The 17,955-nt window shown below is 46.2% G+C and overlaps 1 protein-coding gene across 1 annotated transcript in view; it reads left to right on the top strand.

Annotated features, from left to right (window-relative positions):
• LOC144179874 (solute carrier organic anion transporter family member 74D-like) overlaps positions 1–16,755 on the top strand; it is a 43,231-nt gene extending 26,476 nt beyond the window's left edge. Inside the window, exons 6-7 of the mRNA XM_077708299.1 lie at positions 4,349–4,413; positions 14,554–16,755. Coding sequence (XP_077564425.1) covers positions 4,349–4,413; positions 14,554–14,867 — 379 coding nt within the window. The 3' untranslated portion in view covers positions 14,868–16,755. The remainder of the gene's footprint in view (positions 1–4,348; positions 4,414–14,553) is intronic.
• The last annotated feature ends 1,200 nt before the right edge of the window (positions 16,756–17,955 follow it).

Here is a 17,955-nt window from a genome sequence, read left to right as displayed (position 1 = left end):
ACTTCTTCAGAAAGAGAATTTTCAACGACGTCATGAAAAGATTCCCATAATTTGAGCCATTTTTGTTTCCTTTGTCGTTTAAGTGAGTTTAACTTGATGCCTCTTGTGAAACTTTTAGTTATTGTGGCTGAATACTAGGCCGAGAAGGGCGTAGAGTGTATCTTTATCGATGTCTACCGAACGCTCCATGTTTTCGAATGCTACAAGCGCGGCAGATATGCCGCCTTTGCGTCGGATATGCGTATGGAGCGAGAAAATATCCATGGTTTCTACAAGGCTTCCTCGTGGAATTTATAGGTTCCAAATGTTCCAGGAAAAGTGATCGGTATTCTTTATTAAAATTTGAAAGCAACTCTTGAAGTTTGAAAGCAACTAAGAGGAAGGTCGCCATCGGCAAAGACCAAATGTACGCACTCAGAGACGAGCATAGTACCTACGCACAACATGTTGGAGATAATAAAGGTAGCCGAACGATTCCACACCAGGCTGCATGCCAGCGACGTTAGACCAGGGGAAACTACTGAGAATGCAAGCTCAACTTCCGATGTCTTACTAGTAACTAAGGAGGGAGTAGGAAAGGCTCTCAAGGACATGAAAAGAGGAAAAGCTTCAGGCGACGACGGTATAGCCGTGGATCTTCTGGCCTACCAAACACCTATAGTTGTAGAATATGCTGTGCTAATCTGGAACCCCACCAGTCGTATCTCGACAATAAAGTTGAAGCATTCTAAAATTAAGCTGCCCGATTCATTCTCAGGAACTACTCACGAACATCAAGCATAAGAGAAATAAAAACTTGCACCATCTTCCCGCGAGGGGAACCATAGGTAGATGCGACGCATCGTGGGGTTTCTGTTGCGTTTCCGTTATGTTGTTTCCATTTAGCGCGTCAATTTGTTGTTGTTTCCATTATATTACGTACGGTTGCGCCGACCATCGCGATAGCAGGCCTGTTAGTCTCCATTCAAATTATCGGTGGTCATCGGATGTCATCGGAGCGGCGGAACGACTGAGCGGAGCGGCGCAGTTACCGCGTTTATATGTACCGCGCGTTAACGGTGAGGGGAATGAGAGAGAGCAGCGGATGCGCATGTGTTAGATGTTTAACCGAGCGCTAACGCACGCTGACGCACAGCTGGCACGGCGACGGGAGCGAGCGCTAACACGCAGATGGCGCTGCGGTGAGAGCGGCGTTAGCGCGCTGCTGGCGCGGCGAGGAGAATGGGGGAGGGATGCGGACTACGGACGACGGAAGACGCCGGAGGGAGAAGGCGAGTGAAAGAGATGCGTCGCATCTAAAAAATCCCTGAACATACTGCCTCTACAACAACGCCGGTTTCATAGTCTTTTGTCGGTTTTCCATCAGCCGTACCACAGCCAGTCTTCTTTCTTTGTCTCACACCTAAAACCCGCTAGTCGTGTTTTTCCCGTTTAGATTATGCATTCAAAGTCGAGGCAATATTCCAACATAACAACCTTTTTTTATATTATCGCCACTCTTAGTTGCTATTTGTCACTAGAAGCAGCTCACAGGTGACATCATCACCCTTGAAGTTGCAGTTATTCCTCAATGTATAAATCATTTGTCAAGTTTGCGTCACTTTTGAGAGTGTTGTATTAGTCCAATGTTCAATTTTTGTGTCATTTTGAACCTGTGTCTTTCTTAAACCTGTCATTTACTTGGATAACTGTTGTGCTCTTTTTTGTGTACCCTTAATTTGCAACTATTCATTTCGAGGTGTTTGTATTTGTATTTCCATGAGTGTTGCTGTTTTTAATGTTACAATGTGTGTTTCTTTTTCCTCCCACCCACACGTAACGCCCGTACGGGACTTTAGGGTAAACGAATAAAAAAATTGGGAGATATAGTACTGGAAAAGTTTGCTCAGCTATATTCGGAATACTTAAAGGGGCCCTAAATAGGCTGCCAAATGTTACGATTTTGCGTGCGCAGTCACTGGAGTACTATCCAAGGAACGTCATCCCGCAAAAATTGTTTAAATGCGTTAAGTATTAGCCGAGTTATCGCTCATTAAAAGGGGCCACCCATAAGGCCTGGGGCTCTCCTCCTCTAGTAGCTCCTCCGAAGCACTGTGGAAGCCGCGACGTCATCGACCCGGCGCAAGACCACCGAGAGAAACAGGGCAATCCATCACCCTCCTTGATGTACGTGCAGTCATTGGCTGCGCCAAGCCCTGCGCGCGCTTTTTTTTTTAGCACTCGACGCGCATGCTCCGCCCACCAGATTCCGGTTGCACGGTGAGCGCTGTCGCTGTGGTTCGCGTTCGCGGCGCCGCACCGGGCAGTGTCGCGTGCGTCATAGAGGCGCGTCAGAGCCGCAAAGAACTGCGTCAGAGCGCGCAAGTGTGGCGGCAAGGTATGGTTGGTGAGCCAGGGGAGGAAGTGAAATCTTTTTTTCGTGTTTGTGCGGCCCCTGCTTTACGCAGAGGTGTAATATTTGGTACACGTTGTCGTGAAGGGGTGCTCTAGCGATTGCGCGATTGAAATGGCGACATTCGGAAACCTATTTAGGGCCCCTTTAAGGACTCAAAAAGGGCCCATAGCCTGGAAAAACGCCAACATTATCCTGATTCCTCAGAAGGGAGATAGATACCAAGAAGCTTAAGAATTACATACCCCTCAGCCTACGCGCTGTTTGCAAGCTGTTTACCAAAGTTGTAGTTGACGGTATTGGAGACAGCCTGGATAACCAGCAACCCAGAAAGCAGGCTGGGTTCAGGAAAGGTTGCTCAGCCATGTATCACATCCAAGTTGTCAATATAGTGATATAAAAATCTGCCAAATAAACTAAACCCCTGACATGGTATTTATACACTATGAGAAAGCGTTTCATTCAGTACAAACTGCAGCAGTGCTAAAAGTATTAAAGGACCACGGGATATAAGATACCAACATCATATCTAATGGATGTACGAGCAGTATAATACTTCACAAGCAAAGCGAAAAATTGTCTATCCGAAAGGGAGTACGACCGGGAGATGCTATCGCGCCAAAGCTGTTCACAGCATATCGGTAGTGTGTATTTAAAAAGATTGACTGGGAAAACAGAGGATAAGGGATAAACGGAGAATACTTGAATCATTTGAGGTTTGCAGACGACCTACCCTTGCTAGGGGAGTCTGCAGAACACTTGCAAAAATGCTTGAGGAACTACAACCAGAATCCATGGGAGTGAGTCTAAAAATAAATATGAATAAATCTAAGGTAATCATGAATAAGCATGTCGTAAAGCGCCCTCTTCAGCTTAGGAGACGAAACGCACGAAGTACAAGAATATAACTACCTGGTACAGATGGTTAGTGCTGATCCCAACCACGAGACAGAAATGCGATGCTGAATAGACATGAGTTTGGGAGCACTCGGCCAGCACTCCCAAATAATAAAAATAAGCTACATGTATCACTGAAAAGAAAAATATACAATTAGTGCATACTACCGGTTAAGACATTTCGAGGCGCCTTACTAAACACCTGGAAAGCAAACATAAATCGGCTAAACGGGCCATGGAACAAATAATCATGGTAGTACCACTTAGGGACACGAAACAAGTTTCCTGGATCAGGGAACAAAATTGAGTAGATAATATCATAGTTGAAGTAAAGAAAAGAAGTTGACAACGACTGGCCATATACTTAGGTGACATAACAACCGGCGGACAATTAGGGTAACAAAGCGGATACCAAAAATGGGTCTAGAAGAAGGGGAAGGCCAATAAAACCATGGAGGGATGAAATATGGAATTTCAGTGGCCAACAGTGGACTCGAGCGGCGCGGGACAGGAGCTGTTGGAAGACAATGAGAGAGAGAGAGAGAGAGAGAGAGAGAGAGAGAGAGATATATATATATATATATATAAACATTATTCAGTGGTCCGATAGTTTCTCAGAGGGTCCGCAGCCGAGTCCAACTTGGACCCGATGGCGGCGCCTGTGGCCGGGCCGTTGCCTTCGCCCTGCAGTGGGCCTGAGTAGGCTGTTAATGATGATGATGATGGTGATGATTCTTTCGGGTAGGCGGGAAAGGTGGGCGAATGTCTCCAGGGGCCAAGTTAATGGAGTTTGAAATGTCTTCCGTTGCAGTCCCGCTGCCCGAGACCATGGACGGCCCGGGCAATTTGCCTTGTGTAGTAAAACGAAGCCTTCAGCCTCTCCCTGCTGTCTGTAGTAGACGCAAAACGTGCTGCAAAAGCCCCATTTTCTCTGATGATGATGACCGTCGGAGAAAGAAAGAAAATTAAAACGCTTCGTTGGAATCTATCATAGACTACTTGCAGTAAATGTTATTTAGTTCATGTTACGCCCTTAACATTGTTACACCCTCATTTCAGGTCACTCAACCCCCTAGACAAGGGCGCAGCGCTCTGCGTATTGTCCGCCGTAATGAACGTGTTCGGTGAGTAGTTATTTCAATTCTAGATTTGCGTAACCACTGAGGGTTGACCTTCTTCCAGAACATAGGATGCATAATGCGCCAGCAGATTTGATGTGACCACCCGACACCTTAGCCTAGTTAGGGAGGTGCTAATGGTGCAAAATTGCAACTATCCAAACAATGAAGTGATTCCAAACCAACTGACCCATTTACGAAGCAATTAGCCCGAACCAACTAGACCGAACCAACGAACCAACTATGATTACGAACCAACTAACCCGACTTCACATTTTAGTACTGATGAAGTGAGGGTATTGTTACTTTCCAGCGGCCTTTTCTGAGCCCATCCGAGGGTGGATGCAAAAAACTTCTTTGGTCTTTTTTACTTGGTATCAGCCGCACGTAGCGTTTAGAGCTAAAACACTTAGAATGAAGGGTCAAAATGCCAGCTGTGGTGCGTGCTTAAGGTGGTGAAAACACGAATGACTGCAAGCCCCATAGCGCTTCTGTGAAACTGTTTATTTTAATGCTAACAATGTTTCCTGGTGTAAATTTCCCGCTCCTAATATACGTTAATAATATTAAAACATATTTAGAGTTCCTACGGATCTTACCTTTCTTGCATGTATGACGGGTTTCTCTTCTAATCAACAGAAATGCTTTGAAATTGTCAAGGCCAACTTTCACCAACCATTTGCTTGTTTTGCCGAAACCTAGAAGTTTGATGTGAGATATCGTATGTCTATGAACATTTTCTAAATGGTGATTAAACGAACCTACCGACATTGATAATATGCCGTGTTACGCTATGCTAACAGATTGAGAATAGACGCACCATTGAAACATGAATATGTTTCAGATGGACAGCAAGTGTGCCTACTGTTCATGGAAATAGTAGTTGCGGCTAAAACCTGTTCCCGGAATTTGAGAGTTATTTGGTGTTACTGAAGATAGCAATCTGCTCCGATAGACCAACCTACGGGTTATGCTCTTTATTCAGTCCATGATTTAGAGTTGATATTGACACTATACTGACTTGAAATTCAGCAGATACGTAAGTAACGTCAAACGAGTAAAGTGAGTACCAACAAAAATAAGTGCTGTCAATAAGCTATAAGCTAATCAAAAAAATTGGGCCCATCTCCCCGCGAGGGGGACTCGAGTAAATGCGTCGCATAGGGGGTGGGTGTATTGCGTTAACGTTTAGTGTTTGGGGAGTTGGTGGTAGTGAATGCGTTCTATCAGCAGCTTCTTGACGTAGTTTGAATGAGTCAAGGATATAAGGCGCGTTCGTAGCCTCCCATTCTGTGTCGGCTTTGTGGCGCAGTGGGTAGAGCACCATGTACATTGCGTTCCGCCCGCAGGGTCGAGGGATGGAAACAAGGAGGTTGTATTAAACTTCTGGAGTGGAGGCCTCCCATAGCCGGCACGCAGGGAGGTGAAGCCGGGGAAACTGGTCGGCGGCCATATTGCCGTGGGCAGAAAGGGCGCTGATCCGGCAGGGACGCTGAAGGGCTTGCGCTCTTCTTTGGGTTTACATGGCAGATACCAATAGCTGAGTTGGATTGTTCGATGAGGTTATTCGACGGCAGCCTTAATTTTGCCTTTCGCATAAACTGTTGACGTGATTCGAGCAGCGCATTAGCGTTTGCATCTCTTTGGGTGGCGGATACCCGTGGTGAAAAGTCTAGTTCTGTACTAGTTAAAAACACCGCTTTTGCTTTCATTTAAATAAAACCCGCCGCAGTGACTCAGTGGTTCTGCCATTGTGCTGCTGAGCACAAGGACGCGGGTTCGATTCCCGGCCACAGCGGCCGGGATGGAGGTGAAAAGCTGATGGAGGTGAAAACCGAAAATGCCCGTGTGTTAGAGGTTTCTGGGCACGTTAAAGGTACCTAGGTGGTCAAAATTAATACGGAGCCCTCCATTACGACGCGCTTCATTTCCTGCGTTGCTTCGGCGCATTAGCATACGTCATAATCAATCAACCATTTATTTCAATAAACGTTCATTCGGTGTCTCTGAGGTTATAGGTCGCACTTTAAGCATTAAAATTACATGTTGCACACCATGGCAAGAGATGCCTCCTGAAAACGGCTACTAATTCCCGCATTTCGTGCTGAAAAGTTAGGTACCCCTCTGTTCCAGCGTGATTAGTTGGTGCTTGCTTCTTCTAGCAGCAGTGCCGGAATCGATAATATTAACCACGCAACTCTCACACCCAAGCAAGCTTTTTCAAAACAGCGTATTGAGACGACTTGTTTGCAAGCAGTGCTGCAAGTAATATGATATTGAAGTGTTTATATGTTTCTTCACATGCATGTTTTTTTGGTTTGTACGACATCCCCACTGATTGTACATGCACAAGGCTAAATTAAGTAGCATGCTAAGTTACTCTTCGGCCCACACTTTACAATTTTTTTTTCAGTTTATCTCTGCAATTTCTAGCTTTTCCTTGTGTTTTACAAAATGTATAAGGATTACCCTTAAGCTCGTTAAAGCTGTTTGTTTATTCAGGGTACACCGTCCCTATCATTTATGCACTTCACAGGAAGCATGAGACAAATTGCGGAAATTTTGCTGGAAAATGAATTAAACACATTCAGTCGTCGTCTCTCGGTTTCCAGTTATTTAGCCTACAGCACGCTCTCACGCAAAACGAAGCGCTCCATGTTAAGAAAACCTGCGACAAGGGCAAACGCGCATATGTCACGTATGGATACAAAAGCGTAATGTACTTCGTGAATTTTACATATCCATCTGATTTCCGCGTCTCGCTGGCGCTATTTCTTCTTTTTCCCTTTTTCAGGAGGTTACTCAATCACATTCTCAACTTCGTTAACCGCGCACATTCGCACTCGAGCAACCTGCTATTGATAAGAAAACTGCGCGCGGGAGGTTACTATTAGCGTTTACAGCCTCGCTAACCGCGTACGTTTGCACGCGAGTAGCGCCTGCTGTTGATAAAAAACCATGGAGACCGAGAACTCGGGACAGTATTTCATCAATGAATTGTACAAAGCTAAGCAAAATGGCTCGGCTAACCTCGCCTTTACCATTAAACTCCAATCAAAACCGTGCGAGTACTCGCGTAAGGCGGGCTGAGCGCAAATCAAATATTAGACGGCACTGCCTTGGTTTGTGTCTGTTACCATACAGGGTGATCAAACTTAAGTCCAGAGGTTTTATTATAATTACGCGCTTAAATGATGTACGTGAAAACCACCTCTACAGTGATGTTATGCGCCCAGGAAGAAACAGAAGGTGGTAACAATCGAATTCGGTGGCTTAATTAACTAAAATTGATTAATAATTTTAGTGGCTGCAGTAAGCATTGAAAAGTTATGCGTAATCGTGTTTCTACACAGTGTCATTTGGCAGAAATCTTCTAGCGCATCCGTACTCAGGGATATCGAACTTGAAGTTTAATTTCCGTTTGCATGATTACCATGCAAGACAGTGAGCACCGACACAAAGCCCCCACTTTTGTCACATGCCTGCAGTGAACGGTTTTTAGTTTGACAACGGGGCGGAGGCATAGGCAAAAGAGATAACTGGCACTCTTTCAGTCTTGACTGGCGTTAGGGCAATCTGCCGTACTTGGAACCGCTATCGAAACAGACCAAAACGGAGGACCCTTGCGCCGGTCTTCACTGTCTTGCATGCGTAATCATGCGAACTTCAATTAAACTTTGCAGTTCGGATGCGCTAGAAGAATTCTGCCAAATGAAACTTTTCAGAAACACGATTGCGTCTAACTTTTCAATACAAACATGCCTGTTTACTGCAGCCACTAAAACGTTAATCAATAAATGTTAGTTAATAAGCCACCGACATCAATATTTACACCTTATTCTGTGTCCCCCAGGGCGCATAACGTCACTGTAGAGGTGGTCGTCCCTTAAATCTAAGCGCCTGATCTAAAAAAAAAAACCTGCCGACCTAATTTTTATCACCCCGTATATATCTGAGCAAACACTCTGCATATAAATTAGTGCGAAAGCAGAAATTGTGGGACACACGTGTGCCGCAATTTCTGCTTCCGCACTAATATCATTGTCTAATAGTATGAGCAAAGGGTACGACTACTTACCCCCGCAACTACGAGAGAAAACATTTGCATATCTGCGTAAACAAGTGCGGAAACAAGTAGGGTGGATCAGCATCACACTGCACAAATAGTGGTCAAGTGTGCACTTACAACGCTGTAGAGGTACTCGTGAGACACAAAACGAACAAAGCCCGAGGTGACCCCCGGTGTCTTCTTCCCGCTATTAGCGCGGCCGAATGCGACGCACGAGCACAAAATTGCTGATTTCTGCACCTTTGTAGCGTGCAAAGAATATTCACGACAAACTAAGTCGTAAATGCACAAGTGCGAGCGTGCAACACCGCCAGACGTGCACCAGGGAGCCGGCAGAGCGCGACAGATGCGGTGCGGCTGCTACGACGGAGCGAGTTTTTTTGCCCAAGGCAAGATGGCGGCCGTAGGCGTCAGTTTTCCAGAGCAGCCTCCACTCCAGAAGTTTTATACAACCTACTTGGATCGGAACCAGGCGCCGGATAGTTTTTTTTTTATATAGTGTAGTTGGAGGGGTGCGGACTACGACTACGGACGTCAACGCGGGTGACATCGTGAGTTACTGAAATGCTCTGCATTTAAAAGTCAAAAGCTAATGTAAAAAAGCAATAAGTGCCACTCCATAGTCATATTAAGAGTGTTTGAGATGCATGGAGCGGGGCCAAGCGCGCACTCAACTGCTATCTAAATACCTGAAGTCTGTAAGCAATGAAGGTTTCGTTGACGAGTTAGCATTTCAGGTAGGCCCACAAAAAAGTTGCCCTTGAAAGAGATGGTATTTTGGAAATCAAATATGCAGTCTTGATGTTGCAGCGAGAGGTTAGCACTACATATTTTATAACTGACGAAGTAGGGAAGGGGTTGCAATGCAGCTTGAAATTTTCTGGTGCCGATATTGTAGCAGTGTATAGGTTGCCTGATTGATTGATTTATTGGGAGAGTCGCCCACCGCTGCTGTAGCAATGCATGTAGTAGAGGAATGTGTTTTTTTCTGAAAATGCCGCTGAACGACAGTTAAGATGTCGCCGTACATATTTGCAAGATCTTGCCACTATTACTGTGTTGTCCAGTGGGGGTGTTATTAACTGTCTACTTTCTTGGCATTGTTTCTATATTTCCAGAATTTTAAAGGCAATAGTCTTTCTTGGGTTGTCTAAACAGTAACTTTTAGTCTGTCTGTCTGTCTGTCTGTCTGCCTGTCTGTATGTATGTATGTATGTATGTATGTATGTATGTATGTATGTATGTATGTATGTATGTATGTATGTATGTATGTATGTATGTAGGTATGTATGTATGTATGTATGCATGTATGTATGTATGTATGTATGTATGTATGTATGTATGTATGTATGTATGTATGTATGTATGTATGTATGTGTGTATGTATGTATGTATGTATGTATGTATGTCTTTTACTCCATTTACTCATCTACACAAAGAAACAGTTTAAAGGACGCTTGAACGCGAGGTATACCTAGGCAAGACCGTTCCGAATTACTAAAACTAGTGCATGGTTTGATAGTATTCCCGCATTATTAAAACTAAAGCAAACCTCAGGCATGCTTGAGGCAAAATATACGTGCATAACCAAGAAATGCGGCGTTCCTTCGGTTAGGCCTCCACGTTGAACTGTTTTTATGACTGCCAAAAAAAAAGTTTTCACATTGAACGCTGTCGAAAAAAAAAAGGCATGAAAGCAAGCTCAATACTAAGAACTCGCAGCATCGCGGAGTTTAACCCATGGAATCCATAATTTATTTTGCTGAACTCCCGAGACTTAGTTAACCTGTACTGGCGAAAATGCCAGTAAACACCACGCGTCAATCACCACCCGTGCAAACTGCCGCAACGACGACACCTTGCCTTGCAATGTGTTTTCGTGCTCCCTCAGCTTAACATACGAGGCGATTTCCCACCTCTCTCATCACTCCCGCTTACGCCTGCTGGAGTATTATAACTCGACGCGGCTGCGAAGTACTGGGCCTGCAGAATGGAAAAGAGCCGAAATTACAGCAATTCTAAAACCTGGAAAGCAACCAACACGGAACGGCACTTTCCTTCCCATAGCTCTACTTAGCTGCATTGGCAAAATCATGGAAAAAATTATCTTTAAAAGAATGACTTGGTACATGCAAAACAGGAATCTTTATCCACCGGAAAATAATGGGTTCAGAGAAAACCGGTCTGCTATCGACAACATCCTTGCTATCGTGGCTTCCCTAGAAGAAGGATTACACCACGGAGATACACCAACAGTGGTTTATTTAGACATAAAGTCGGCATTTGATTCGGTCTTTCATACAGCCATTCTAAAGTCCCTTGCTGCTCTTGGTCTTGGTGGCAGGCTGTATGCATACATTTCCAGCTAATTGGAAGGACGAGAGCTTTTTATGAGCACACCGGAAGGTCCTACATCATATTACAGTATAAAAAAGGGGGTACCTCAAGGAGCGGTTTTCAGTCCTCGGTTATTTAACATTACGCTAATCTACCTAAACCGTGTGCGTCCCCCTCGCGTAAAGATCACAATTTACGCCGACGACATCTGCATTTGGAGTGAAGCAAGGTCACGTCTTAATACACAACAGAGGCTCCAGAAAGCTCTAAAAACATCTCTGAATACCTTGCACCGAAGGGACTCCGCCCTCACCTGAGAAGAGCGTTGTCATGGCATTCACCCGCAAGCGGATGACTCAGTACCCATTAATTCTTGGGGCCCGTTGCCTGCCTTATGTGCGCACTCAAAGATACCTCGGGACAACCATGGATCGAAGCCTCTCCTGGGCCCATGAGGTTCGGAGACTACGTACTCGCATTTCCGCGGCGGCGCAAGTCATTGGATACCTTGCCGGAAGTCAATGGGGCAGTGACTGTCGATCGATGGTGCTTCTCTCCAAGGCTTATGTTGATGGCTTGCTGCGTTACATCCTGCGTGTTTTGCAGCGGCTGTCGACCAGAAGCAAAAAGCAGCTTGATGGGACAAAAATAATCGTCTGCCCACCTGCCTTAGCCTTCCTAAGGGCTCTTCCTGCGCTGGTACCATTGCGGAGGCTGGCTGCGTGCCCTTAGATGTTCTTCGGTTACAGGAGACCTTCCGAATATACCTGCGGCATCGATCGCACACATCAACCAATCTTCTGAACCAATCTTCTGACCGAAAGCTCCAGCTTTGCAGAGATGATAAACTCTATTGACATATCTGTACCTTCCCAAGCGCGAGCAACCATGCCCTCGGATTTCCCCCCTTGGACTCTGTCACCGGTGTGCATAAAACTCAACATACCTGATGTCACCTCAAAGCAAACATTCCCTCAATTCTGCCTCCTTCAACTCGTGCTCGCCCACATCAGTGGGTGTTATTCACATATCGCCCACAATTTTACGGACGGTTCATCTGCACCTCACAGTAGTGCATCGGGCGTCTACGTTTCGTCTACCGGCCAAGCGCTGTCCTACCTCCTTGGACGTGCAACATCATCCACGTCGGCCGAGCTTCATGCAATTAAGCAAGCCGTCCGCTACATTCTTCGTCAGCCATCAGCAGAAGGGGCTATATTCACGGATTCTCAGACAGCGCTGCAAACCCTACGGCGTGCCAGTTGCTTCAGCCTTCACGACCATGTATCCCGCGACATCACCTGCCTGCACCATATAGCCTACGTCGCTGGTCATCGTGTGACCTTGCAATGGATACCCGCACATTGTGGCATTCTCGGCAACGAGAAAGCAGATGAGGCGGCTCGCAGAGGGCTACAATTGCGCAATGTAAGGAAAATTTTCTTTACAAAGCACGAAGCTGCAGCGCTAGCAAAGCAGCTTGCCTTAGAGGAACGAAACTGCTTCTGATCCTTTCCCAAAACTCACCACCCTTTTCTGTATAATATAGACTCTGACCTGCGAATGAGGCTCCCAGTGCGAATGCCACGTCGACTTGAGACGCTCTACCATCGGCTTCGCCTCAACGCAGCACTTACGAACTCCTACCGACATCGCCTGGGTCAAACCACAAACCCTTATTGTGATAACTGTGGTTTGCAAGAAACTGCTGAACACGTTTTATTAGAGTGTCCGGCGTACAACCATGAAAAGACCCACCTCGCCAAGAAGGTCGAGTACCTCAACAACGGACTTTTATCATTGAAAGCTCTTCTTGGACCATAGTCATCTCCACCATCCCAGCGAAAAGTGTTAGATGCACTGTTTGGTTATTTACACGACATCAGCGTCACAGAGACACTGTAGAACTCTACATCGTCATCCTGTGAGAGCACCTGGACTTTTACGTGACCCACGGAGCACTCCATGTGGCCTTCTTGTTTACCTCTTCCTTTTTCCCCCTCTCTTTCGTCCTACTTCCTATAGGCCCTTTACGCCCTCCACCCCATCCCCGCAGAGTAGCATGTAGGCGAATACATGCCTGCAGACCTCTCTGCTTTCTTATAATAAAGAGTTCTCTCTCTCTCTCAGCTTTCAAATTTTTATTTTGGACATTTCATAGCCCTATCAAGTTTCCTTCCTTCAGAATAAGGTTGATCAAGTTGAAAATGCCGGCGACCTCCTAATCTAGCCCTGTACATTTGCCAGTGTGATGTCATGGCGACGTCCGCAAACGCGCTGGGTGGATGCTACGAGATAAACTGCACATTCAAACACGTTTTCTAATTTTCAGTGTGTTTAAAGTGGACCAAAAACCTCCCATCATGACATACGCATTCTAGAACTGTATCTAGTAAGGTAATCAGACGATGTTTATAATTCACTCCAGTGGCCCTTCAGGTCCCTCAGCGACACTGGAAAAGTTTTCTGTGGTGCCGTAATTATGTCAGTTACTGCTGGGAAAGCCTCAAAGTTACAAAGAAGACGCCATATGTTTGGTTTCAAATGAAAGTCTCACATTCCCATAGCCATTTTAGCGTCGATTCGCTGCCGAAAGATGCCTTAATTGGGGAGAACTCAATAATCTAACACTGATCTAACATGGCACAAACACGACTGTAGTGCTGTTTCCGGCACGATAATTCGAAAGCGAGCCAGGCAGCGGTGATGTATAGCGGTATATAAGCAACTGAATACAACGCTACAACGTACCGAGAGGTTTGGTCAGTTTCAGCCTAATCCTAATCAGTTGTGTTGTCCCGAACTCCCACGTCATTTGCACTCCGGACCACTAAGCAAAATGTTCTTTCATGGGAGCCGTGATCAGTACTGCTGATTTGCTGAAGAAGAACGTATTGTTTTTTTCTGACCCCGCGAATGTTGGCGTCGAACCAACCGTTCGTGCGTAGCTCGCACGATTCCTGGAAAAGCGGTACCGCCGCCCCGAGTATGAACGAGTAGCGCCATCCTGACGCACCCAGGAAAGACATTCCGCAGATCAGACAATTTAAGCAATTCCGCTGCAAGTGGCGCGGTATAGCCAATGGCGGCGATAGCTGTCTTCACGTTTTCATCACTATATACCTTATTTGAAAGGACCTACTCGTGACAGGGATATAGTCGTGTTCTCGGTGAGCCAATAAGTCGATCTAGAGCAATTTATATTTTGATTTCAGCGTCCCTGTAAGCAGAACTCTTAGCACTTGTCTTAGTTTTAATGAGCTACACAGGATAGCTCTTTCAACTGTACCGCGGAAGACAAGACACCGAGAACGAGCAGACACACACAGCGCTATGCGTCTCCACTCGTTCGTTGTCCATTGTCTTCTGCGCTACAGTTCGAAAGTTATGAATCCCCAAGCACACGTTTGTACGTTACATGGGATATTAGAGCGTTTTAGCACTCTGTATGCTCCCTGTTGTTCGGGCGTACCGTGTTGACCGGAACCCGTCTCGGCTCTGTAGCATTCGTCGAAGTAGGGTGGATTAGTTCCGCGGGCCGGTCCTCGCCACGGCCGCGCTTTCGTTACGATGGGGGTGTCCTCCTCGCCCTTCCCGCACGCGCAGGCGCAGTCGGGTCCCCGTCAACACGGTAACTACGGAACAGACGGATCATAAAGAGTGCGAAAACTCTATTTTCTTCCGCACGTAATCGCTGCCCTACTCCTTTCTCAATCCCATGCGCATTGTCGTTACCGCAGCGTTCATCCCGTACCCGCTTATCTACGGCGCCCTGGCGGACGCCAGCTGTCTGCTGTGGGAGGACAAGTGCGGGGAGCGCGGCGCCTGCTGGCTCTACGACCTGCCCAAGTTCCGCTTCACTGTACATGGAGTCACAGCCGCTCTTCTCGTCCTGGGCTGCCTCTTGCAGGCCCCCATCGTTCACTACAGCGGCCACGTGACGCAGTTCTACGACGACTACGCCGCAGTGGAGAACCAGTCCTGGACGCCCACCTCCGTACCGCTCAACGCACTCCCGGAAAAAGAAGACTCAAATGATGACTCCATTGCGTGACAGAGGTCGAAAGTGTAGTTTCATTACAAGGGGAAAGTTTCGTCCCGTGTAGGTATACATAGACGGGCTCAACAGTCTACGCGAGTGTTGAAACTGTACATGGCATCCTCATTACCTCCAAACAAGTGGTCAAGGTTAAACACGCTGAGCCAACACAGCATCTTCCCACTGCTGAAACATGCATTGCAATGAGCCTTCCGACTCTCCTGAAGTTATGTTAGAAATTCGTAGATGTCGTTGGACTTGTGCCCCAGAGCACTTCACAGAACGTAGGTGTGATGCAAAGAAGGGGAACAGCGCAACACAGACGCAACACAACCACAAGGAAGTGACAACTACCAGCGCTGACTTACAACTTAATTGTCACTTCACTTCAACCGTGGTTGTCACTTCCTTCTTCTTGTGTTTCGTCTGGGTTGCGGTGTTCCCCTCCTTTGTAATTATGCACCAACTCGCCCAACCCTTAAACCTTACATAGGTGTGGTGGTTTGTTCTAGACAAGTGCAATCCCAGGTGTGGTTACAATGCGTGAGCATTCTTTGCCGTTTCCCCACAGTACAAAATATGTAACAGCCAGCTACCGCGCAAATATAAGTGACTTGCATTTTATCGCATTAAATCTTTATAGTTTGGTGTATAGAGGTGTAATTGGGTAAATTTTTTTTCGAGAAATCCAAAATAAAAGAACAAAGATTTAAGCACATAAAATGCACTAAAATATCAAAATTGTGTAAATCTACCGCCTCACACTAAAGAAGCCCCCCCCCCCAAAAAAAAAACCTAATCCGTACACTAATAAAAATCTTCAAAAAGCATCACATCGGCGCCACCTCTACCTGAAAAAAAAAAATTGGGACGTTCACATCTTCAGACGTTAAAAAATCTGGATAAACGAAAATCGCTTAAGCGGAATCGCTGCTTAAATGGAACTGTAGCCTGTAAGATGGTTGGTTTTGTTTTTAGATACAATATAAAGAAACTTTCTGTAATCGGAACTAAAGTTTCCGCCTCACCATGTAAACGGAACCGAAAACGGGACTTCTTGTCAGACCCATGGCCAACAGCATCAGCTTTTTCGGTTGCGGCTGTTTCGTTTTTGTTTTCTTTTTTTAGCTTTGTTGGCCTCGTAAGACTGGTCTCGTTGGTTGTCAGACGTGTTAGCGCGACGAAATCCACATTACAGTTCTTACTCTAGATGTTCGATCTTGATTGGAGTCGCCTAGGTTACAGGGCCGCCTCGTTCGTGTCATTGTGGTGCTATTCGTGCTTCATTACCGCGTTGCCGTCTTCTAAATTCGGTGGCTTGTAAGCACTCGCATAGTCAGGCCTGAAGCGTGCATACCATGGGTTTATGTTAGAAAAGAAAGGACATCATTCTTGACTTTGAAAACAGCTCTTTGGTGGATTTCGGCCCTTTTCATGCATTTTTAGGGCACACTGACTAATTGTTGCCAAATAAACTTTCTGAAAGTTGTGCCTAACCCTCTTGTATCTTTCTTGCTTGCTAAAAAACTATCATTAAATGCCCTTTCATTAAATGCCCTTAAGAGTGTGCACGCACTGAAATTTGACCTTTCGTACACCTTTCTCAGTAAACGGAGCTCCTGCTAAATGGAACAAATTTTTTCCGTCCCTTGAAGTTCCGTTGGTCAAGAGCGTACGGTAATTGGGTGAATGAAGGTAATAGACCGAAAAAAATAGAATGACCATAAAGCACAACGCAATAAAATATCTATTGTATTCAATACTGTCATACGACGATTCCCGACAAACACTTACCCCGACAAATCCTTACCCCGACACTTACCCCGACAAGGCAAAGAAAAAAAATTACACCATCTTCCCGTAGGGGAACCCTGAGTAGTATGCAAAGCAGCCATGGGGTCGATTCAAGTGCCCATTAGTTTTCAGTTCGTCGTTTCGGTTAGGTTGAGGTACGTAGCTACCGTTATATTTACAGTTTGGTTTCCATGGTAACTACCACACTTTTCACTTACCGGAACTACAAAATGGGAAATTGCGTTGAGCCCCTGGCTGTTTCCAATACTACTCAATGCTCCACTACGGGAAGATGGTGTAATTTTATCAGATTCAACGGGGCTATGTCCCTCCCTTGTTGTTGCGCCGTCCACACCCCCACAGCGCATGCTCGACTTGCTGAACGCCCGGTGGTGTCTTACCGTTTAATGGCTCCTGGAGCGACAGTGTTACCGGTGTCTTCCTGGGCCGGCCCGAGATGAGCCGCGCATGCGCAGTGGGGTAGTGGACGGCGCCACAACAATGGAGGGACATAGCCCCGACCATGAGATGCTGGAGCGACAGTTTTGCCGGTGTCTTCCTGGGCCGGCACTAGACGAGCACGCTTCCCCTTAAAGGGCTCCTGGAGCGGCATTGTTGCCGGTGTCTTCCTGGGCCGGTGGATGGACGGACGACGGACGACGGAGCCGAGAGCAAGAGTTGCTTTGCATCTGAAAATCATCAAATTGGCAGTATTATTTGACAATGATTGACACTGATGTGCTTAAGTGTGAAGATGGACAATGCAAACTGGAAGCGATCAATTCCCGTTTCTTGTCTCCCGTCTAACCCATTGGCAAAGTCAAAAATGGCGTATCGGCCTTGGTATAGCAAGTGACAGGGGGCGGGATGTAGGTTCTGACGACAGGCCGGGGGCTGCATAAGACTGCACCGCGAGCCGCATGTGGCCCGCGGTTTCCCGACTTTTGCTTCACACCTACCACATAATACTTCCGATGCGTAAGTAGTCCTTTCAGCACACCATTGTGGTACAATTTGTTTCGGGATAGTTTGAATAATGCGCCAGCCGCAGCTGTTTCCCATAACCACCTGCCTCCAGGAGGAACCCATGTATTGATGCAGGCACGAGTTTCTAGTTGTGTGCAACTCCATGCTTGACTACCCAATTATGACAAGCAAGAGATAACAAGTGTTATACCCATTCGAATAATTAGTATAGCGGCCCAGCATTTCTGCATCGTCTGCATTTCTCGCGTTTTTTAAGTGTTGATCAACCAATTAACTCGGTTTCGTCTGCTGTAATGATAGAATGTCTTAACTCCCCCAATAA

The sequence above is a fragment of the Haemaphysalis longicornis genome, unplaced genomic scaffold (genome assembly GCF_048455015.1).
Source record: "Haemaphysalis longicornis isolate Haplotype H1 unplaced genomic scaffold, Haemaphysalis longicornis Haplotype H1 scaffold_4, whole genome shotgun sequence".
NCBI classification, from domain to species: domain Eukaryota; kingdom Metazoa; phylum Arthropoda; class Arachnida; order Ixodida; family Ixodidae; genus Haemaphysalis; species Haemaphysalis longicornis.
This window is presented reverse-complemented; position numbering and strand designations above follow the sequence as displayed.